This window comes from Hippocampus zosterae, chromosome 11 (genome assembly GCF_025434085.1).
Source record: "Hippocampus zosterae strain Florida chromosome 11, ASM2543408v3, whole genome shotgun sequence".
NCBI lineage: Eukaryota > Metazoa > Chordata > Actinopteri > Syngnathiformes > Syngnathidae > Hippocampus > Hippocampus zosterae.
The window spans coordinates 869,105-876,203 of record NC_067461.1 but is presented as its reverse complement, the minus strand read 5'-3'; the positions used below and the strand labels follow the sequence as shown (position 1 = coordinate 876,203).

Here is a 7,099-nt window from a genome sequence, read left to right as displayed (position 1 = left end):
GCTCTCCGTCGGCGGGAGTTTTGGCTTCCTGCGTCCGAGGGCTAAAACCGCGTCGCTTGAAACACTACGACGAGAACTTGCCGAACCGGGAGTCGCCGAAATTGGTCGTCGCCGCTTTTGTCCACGCCCTTCCGCTGCGCCGTACGGTCGTAAGGTCGCGGTTTGCGCTTTGGCGGCGCAGGAAACGAATCGAGTGCCGTTGGGAAACGAGAACCGCCGTCAAGTGAGAAAAATGGACAAGGACGGAAAGACGGACAAAGCGACAACGGCCGCTCGAGTAGCGGCAACTTGAAACCGGCGAAAATAAACACGCAGCCACGCTGAGAATGCGTCGCCGCAATTGGCGTTTTTACCACCGAGTCTACTGAGCCAGCGACGAAGCGCTTCGTCTGGTTTGGGGCGGGGCTTGTAGTCGCAGGGAAAAGCGTCTGTAGCGACTCCATTGGCACCGTGCGCTAGAGCGCATTGGCAAAAGGAGCCACTTGAGGTGCTGTGGGGCAGGACATGTCCAAATTCATTTCGCATGAATGAATGTGGCCAACCGTTTGGATTATTAGTCGTGGGATATTTTTTGGGGGGGAGGGGGGCGTCGCACGAGCGTCGTGAAGCAGCCGCCTGCTGCGGAACGCTCGGCTTATTTCATCGCCTTTTGTATTCATGACTTGAAAATGACTTTTACTTTAGAAGTCCAAACACGCTGAAGAAGAAAACGATCCACTCTGGGTTTTTTTTTTTTTAATGAGAATGTGGTCACTTCAGATGATCTACTTGTGCCTTTTGGCCATCTCTGCCGTTAATGTTCAAACCACTAAATGGCGGGAGATTGCAGGCGTTTGGAAATCCTGCGCCGAGATCCAACATTTGACTGTGACGGTTACGATCACAACCGTCACAGTTACACTTACGACCCCTTGACATGAGTTCATATTCCCCGAAACGTGTGTGTGAAATTGGCGTCGCCGCGTTCGTGGCTACGCTGCCCGAAATCGGCACGTTGAATTGGAGCCTCGACGGTTGTGTGCGAGTTGAGCCGAGGCCATACGAGTCTTGCAATTGCCACTAAGGTTAAACGCTTGCGCTAGCGGTGCCCTCGTTTGTCCGGCCAGCGCACGCACAGAGCGTAGTCGTGCTCGCGGTTGTAAAGATGGACATGGAGTATTCTTCAACCGACATGGAAGCAGAGCCGCGTGCCGCTCGACAAAATTGCGCGCCGCAAGTTGACGTGGAGCACTTGACAAGTAGTACTTTACTGGCAGCAGCGAGTAGAAAATGCCTGCGAGGACATGGCGCTTCATCACGATGTTGAATATCTTTGTGTTGTTTCTCACAATCAAGCAGCACTGGCTGAAGGGGGGGGGGACCAAATCCGTACACGGGATCAATCAATTTGACCTTTTCCTTTTCTTTTGTCTTTGTCGCCATCTTGTCTTCGTGTGTGTGTAAATAAATAGCACTGTAGATAGCGCGCCGCGCTCAGGCGAGAGTGGCGCTGATCCTATCCCAACTGGTATAATCTGTAAATAGCATCAAAGGCGATATCTATCGGTGCGTACGCGTGGAAAAAAAAACACACACACACACAATCTAGCCTCTAACAAACACTACGTTTTGCAATTAAGCATTAGTTGTTCTTCTTTTTTCACTTTTTCTTTCCTTTTTGTTTGTGCATCCTCAAAAAAGTGTTTTTGATACAGTAGCCATATGTTTACCAATCAGCCAGCTGGCAGAGACAAAAAAAAAGAAACTTTTTTGATGCTATGACCTCCTGTATATTTAATTAAAATATTTTACTATCTAAAAGGCTTCCGTGTGGGTGTGTGAATGGGCTGCGTCCATGATTGTTAATTGATGAAGTTCGACGAGTGGATCTTTGTGATTGTGGCTCTTTGTGAGTGACAGGTGAAAAAGGACTTTTGTCGCCGCCCTGTGGCTGAAACGAGCATTTCCACTGATCCTTTGGCAGGAGGAAAAAAAGAAAAAAAAATCTCAAAGTATCCCGTTCTAACATGGTAAGTGGCACATGAAGCAATTCCGTTCAGTGCAGACAAGCGGCTGTGAATGTCTTCTTTTTTCTTCTTGACCCCCCAACCAACAGACACAACCAACGTCAAAACGTCCCGGGATCAATGAAGATGCGCAGCCGCGGAAAACCCAGCCTCAGCCCCTTGACCAACAGGTAACTGTCAATTTGAAACAATGTCCTTTTTTGGTTCTTTGTTGATCTGATTCACTGACCCCCCCCCCCCAAAAAAAAAGGGCAGATGAATGAGCCTGTCGTAAATAATCAAATCAACGGATTTTCTTCTTCATGTCCACAATTTTTCTTTGGTATTTGTGCTGCGCCTTCAAAGTGTTTTCTGCTGCTCAATTAAGACTTGTCCTCGACTATTGTAGTGCTCAAGTATTTATTCATTCATGTCATTGAACAGAAATTGCTTCTGGCCCGTCAATGGAAGAGCGCACTCAACAATTGGACTTTTTCCACTATAATCACTGCCAAATGAATTTCAAGTACAAATAATGCACACTAAAAATCTAAATCAATGACTTGACATCCATTTGAAAGTGGACCCCCCGCATACTATGGCACACATGGATTTGCAGATTGGTCATTCCTTTTTCTGTCGTTGGGGGGGGGGGGTGTTTTCTGTGTAAAACACGGATGCGCAGCTTCTCCCTGCTTGTTCCAGAATTTCTGCTGTTGCATTTCTGTTCCTCCCCCTTTAAAAAGTGAAACGCTGTCCGCTGTCGAGCACTTCACATGTTTGTGTGAAGCGCGGTCCGTCCCGCCTCTCCTTTCGTAAACGGGACAAAACTAAAATGGCATCCCGCAGGACGAATTGCAGTTCAGCTTTCCAGGCCGGCTTTGAGGCGGCTCCTCTCCCGGGACGACTCCCTCGGACGGCCCCCCGGCACGGCGACGCCGCCGACGGCGAGCGGCGCCCTCTTGCGGCCGGCCGCCGGAAGGCCGCCTCCGTATTTGCCGTTGCGCTGCAACTGCTGGACGATGGCGGAGAATTTGGCATCCAGGGACCGCCTTCCGGTTTTGGACTTGGCCCGCAAAGTGTTCTCCTTTTGCGGGTGCGGAGGGGTGGGAGGAGGAGGACGAGGAGGTCTCTCGGGTCGAGGGACGTGAGCGGGAGGAGGCACGGCGGGAGGAAGCGGCGCACGCCGTTTCTTGCCGCTGTCAGGCGTGGCACTGCAACGCGGTTCGGGGCTTGAAGGCGAGCTGCGAGTTTGACTCCGGGACAGAACGGCGGCCGCCGTCTTCCGCCGCCATTCAAAGGAGGGCGAGCCGTCAAAGAGAGCGGCCCAATTGGGAGGCTCCCGGGCCTCCCGCTCACCCATGGGGAAGCGGCCGTCGGACTTTCGGATCTCGCTGCGGATGATGTCGGTGACACTCTCACACTTGCCCGGAGAATGGATGCCTGCGAGGAGCACAGCCGCTCAAGACTGGCGTCCCTCGAAAGAACGGACGCGGGCGCCACTCACTGAGCTCGTTGTACACGCGGTCGGCCGGCTTGGTGAGGAAGAGGGAGGGTTTCCGCGGCGACGCCGCCGCCTCGACGCTCGCGGGCCGCTCGCAGCAGTGCGGCCACCGACCTGCGGAGGACAAGGACAAGACGGGCGTGGGAGCGCGCCGATGCCCCGCCTCCATTTTGGAAGGGACCCAACGGGGGCTGACTTTGATCGTAGAGGTGCTGGTGCAGCGCTTCCTGCCACTGGTCCAGCTGCTCCGGGGGGTCGGCCGTGAAGACCTGGCTGCGGGTTCCCTCCGGCGAAGGGTTGATGATGGACAGGCTCCGAAACTTCTTCCCCCCAGACTGCTTTTCCATCACTTGGATGCGGGTGTCCTGAAAAGGGGGGGCGAAAGGAATGAACCGCAAACTTGGCTTTTCCGGCCCGCTCATGACAATTTCTTGCGTCTGGGTTTTGGGAGGTTTTATGGCATCCAGACCCCCCCGAACCAATTTTCATTTTTTTCCCCAATTTTCAGTCAACAAACGTGTCCACGGCCAAGGTGAGCGGCCCACCTTATTGACGGGCAGGCGCAGCGCCGGCCGCGCTCGGGCGTCCGGCTCCTCGGGTTCCTCCGGGCCCGAGTAGCACCACAAGGTGGCGGCGCTCAGCACGCAGAAGAGGCGGCGGGGCTCGGGGCCCTCCGCGCTCGGCTGCCAAGACAAAAACTATTTGCATTCACGTCGTACGCCCGCCGGGGCGCCCAACGGAAAGAAACGGCGCGCAGAATCCAAAATGCGGCGGCGGTTACCTTGCGGTGGAGGTATCCGGCCATGGCGCGTCGCGTCATGCACGCCGGCCGGGCCGCCAAGCGGCAGCACAGGTTGCCGTAAAGGGGAAGCCACGACGACCGATCGGCTGAGGGCGAGCAAAGCCGGCAAAAGTCTCTGAGCGGACGCTCGGTTGCAACCCGAGTTCATTTGCGGCCGCGCGCAATCAATTTTTTCATGTGGACGTGAGGAGGGCCGGCCGGGGGCGGGAACCAAATCCACAAGCACGAGCGACCTAGCACTGGTCGCTCGTGGGACAAACATCGATCATAGAAATGCATTTCTTACAGTTTTGGAGGACGACCAGCGAGTGGGACTGAAAGGCGCATTCGGCGGCGGCCAGCGTCATGGTGGAGTAGGCCAGCAGATGGAACTCGGCACCTCTGCAACAGACAACAAACGCACGGCGTCGCGCTTCCGGGCAGCCACAATCCCCCGGTTGGCTTTGGATAAGCGCAGCGCTTGCGATCAGCCAGACCCAACGAGCTCGGAAGTTCTTTCCGTCGCTTGTCTCGCTCGGCGAGAGGGTGTGCGCGCGGGAAGGCCATACGTACGCCGGCAGCGGGTTGGACTGGAGGAAGTCGTCGGGGTCGGGAGTGTCCGGCAGAGGGCGCCACTTCTTGCCCAAGGAATTCCGCAGCTTCTTTGCCAGCTTCCGCGGCGTGTTGACCGGGGCCAGCTCGTCCTCCGCGGCGCAGCTCCACAGCTCCACCCGCAGCGTGAAGCCGGGAGGTGCGTCTTCACTGCCGCGACATGAGGCGCAACGGAAACTTTGCAGGCGAGAAATAAGACTTTCGGGACAAATCTCTCGCGGCCGAACAAAAAGCCATGGTCCTCCGCGGCGCCCGCTGCTATCTCGAAAGATGGCTGGCATTGGCCGAGGAACAAAGCTATCTTCCTCCAAGGACATTTTCAGTCCCATGTCAGTGAAATTGGGCAATTTGTGGCAGTCCGCCCCATCTCTGACGCCGCACCGTCTGGGAATCGATCCGGTTGGCTGCGGCAACCGTTTCACAATGAGCAAATTGTGATGGGAAATGGGACCCTTCGCCCCCCCCCCCCCACCACCACCAAAACTGACACCAAACATCCATTTGCAGGCGGCGACAACGGCGCGCTTACAAGACGGCGACTTCTTCAAAGCAGACGTCCGTCACCGATCTGTCCACCAGCGCCATCTTGGTGTCCAGCACCTGGCAGCCCATCTGCATGAGGCAGAAGACGGCCACCCGCCGCGAGCCTGCGCCGCAGCGGGGGCGCAGAAAGTTAGGGACGAAAAAAAAAACCCAAACCCATTCCAAGTAGGAAAGGCAATCAAAGAAGCAGAAGCCACTCACTTCCCCTCTTGTTGAAGTGATCCTGATCCTTCCACATGAGCGGAATACGAAGTCCTGCGACAGAGGCGAGCCTCCATTTTAGGAATCGGCCTGAAATCGAGCGTTCTTTGACAAACAAAAAGGCGAGAAAGTCAACTCACCAGACAGAGCGAGTGTGGCTCCACATGGCACGCGCGCATCTGAATCGCTGAAGAAAAAGAAAAAGACATTTGAAAATGAATATGACAATAAAGGCAAGAAAACGCTTCAGCGATTGCAGAGGGTCACTCGGCGTCCAGAGTCGGAGCAAATGGCCAACCCCACTAAAGACCAAATGGAGATGATTGCAAGGTGCATCCGGTACCCGCTGAGCTCTCCCGTCAGATTGCGCTTGTCCTCTGTCTCCCGCATGTGGCCCATGTACGCCTTGATCCTGGCGTTGCAGGTCAGCAGGTTCTTGGAGGCGCTGAGCATCGCTTCCGTCTTACTGCAGGCCCGCAGCAGCTTGTAGGCGCCCTCTCGCATCCGCACCTCAAAGTCCAGCTTCGCTTGAACGTCGCTGTTCTGGCGGGAGAACCATAAAAAAGGCCAAAGTTCAACAACAAGACGCCTTTATTTATCTAGCGCATTCACAACAGGGAAAAAAGGGCGCTTCATAGAACGTTTGACAATAAAATAACATTCGCATTCATATATGCGTAATAGCGAGAGAGCGCGAGTTTATTCAAGCATTCGCTAGAGTGTTCGCCAACACAAGCCTCGCTGGACATCGTGTAATCCTTCGGTGTCATGTCAAGAGCTTTGTTACCGTGTTATTACATTACAGAATGTCCAAGACGGGCGATGAATACGCTCGGCTCGCTCTGAGTTAGTTCACATGGGCGTCTTCCAACGGTGTTGGATTTGTGAGTTTAACGAACGAACCAAATTCCTCCTTGGGAGTGACTGGAGCTCAACCACCATTTTATGTCGGGGCGATGTTGTTCGCGATTCAAATAGCAGGCGCTCGTTTTGTTTCCTTTGACTTCGGTCCAGTCAACCTGTGTCCGTCCAATCAAACAGAAGGAATTGGACAATACTGCATTCTTTCTTACCTCTGCTTCCTGGAATAATACGCTCTGTCCTATTTTCTTCCTTTTAATCTCCATGGCCACCGCGGAGCTACCCGACATGACGCGGGTGGGATTTGAGTTTCGTTTAGAATTTTGAACGTCCCGCAGGTTGTCCATGTTGTGGTTTGTTCATTCGCTGCTCGGAGAGCGCGAACACGCCCCTCCCCCCCGACTTCAAATTCGACGGGTACGTTCGATTTCTCCGCACGGTCTACCGGATCACCGGTTATACTCAAACGAAAGAGTGTTTATTCATTACAGACACGTGAGGACCACGTTGATGTATTGTTGCCATAGATAAATGTAAGCATTTTCGAGTTTTTATGTTCAAGTATCGAATTTGTTGATTGTAATGTCGGTACAGTCGAGCTGACGGGCATCA

General features: G+C 54.1%; 1 protein-coding gene across 1 annotated transcript; it reads right to left on the bottom strand.

The window, feature by feature from the left end:
- Positions 1-2,827: 2,827 nt before the first annotated feature.
- rtkn2 (rhotekin 2) lies at positions 2,828-6,892 on the bottom strand. Its single transcript, XM_052080634.1, has 12 exons — positions 6,700-6,892; positions 5,970-6,169; positions 5,767-5,813; positions 5,627-5,680; positions 5,412-5,529; positions 4,844-5,032; positions 4,578-4,672; positions 4,271-4,377; positions 4,035-4,172; positions 3,686-3,854; positions 3,493-3,603; positions 2,828-3,428 (listed from the first exon to the last, which is right to left on the bottom strand). Exons 1-12 carry the CDS (start codon positions 6,832-6,834, stop codon positions 2,848-2,850), a joined length of 1,944 nt encoding a protein of 647 aa, XP_051936594.1. The 5' UTR covers positions 6,835-6,892; the 3' UTR covers positions 2,828-2,847.
- Positions 6,893-7,099: the final 207 nt, after the last annotated feature.

Excerpts from the sequence above, each read along its gene's own strand:
- rtkn2 (XM_052080634.1), bottom strand. The coding sequence starts at position 6,834 with ATGGACAACCTGCGGGACGTTCAAAATTCTAAACGAAACTCAAATCCC. Across the intron at positions 5,814-5,969 it reads CTGACGGGAGAGCTCAGCGG|CGATTCAGATGCGCGCGTGC; the intron begins GTACCGGATGCA and ends CTTTTTCTTCAG. Across the intron at positions 5,033-5,411 it reads TTTGAAGAAGTCGCCGTCTT|TGAAGACGCACCTCCCGGCT; the intron begins GTAAGCGCGCCG and ends ATGTCGCGGCAG.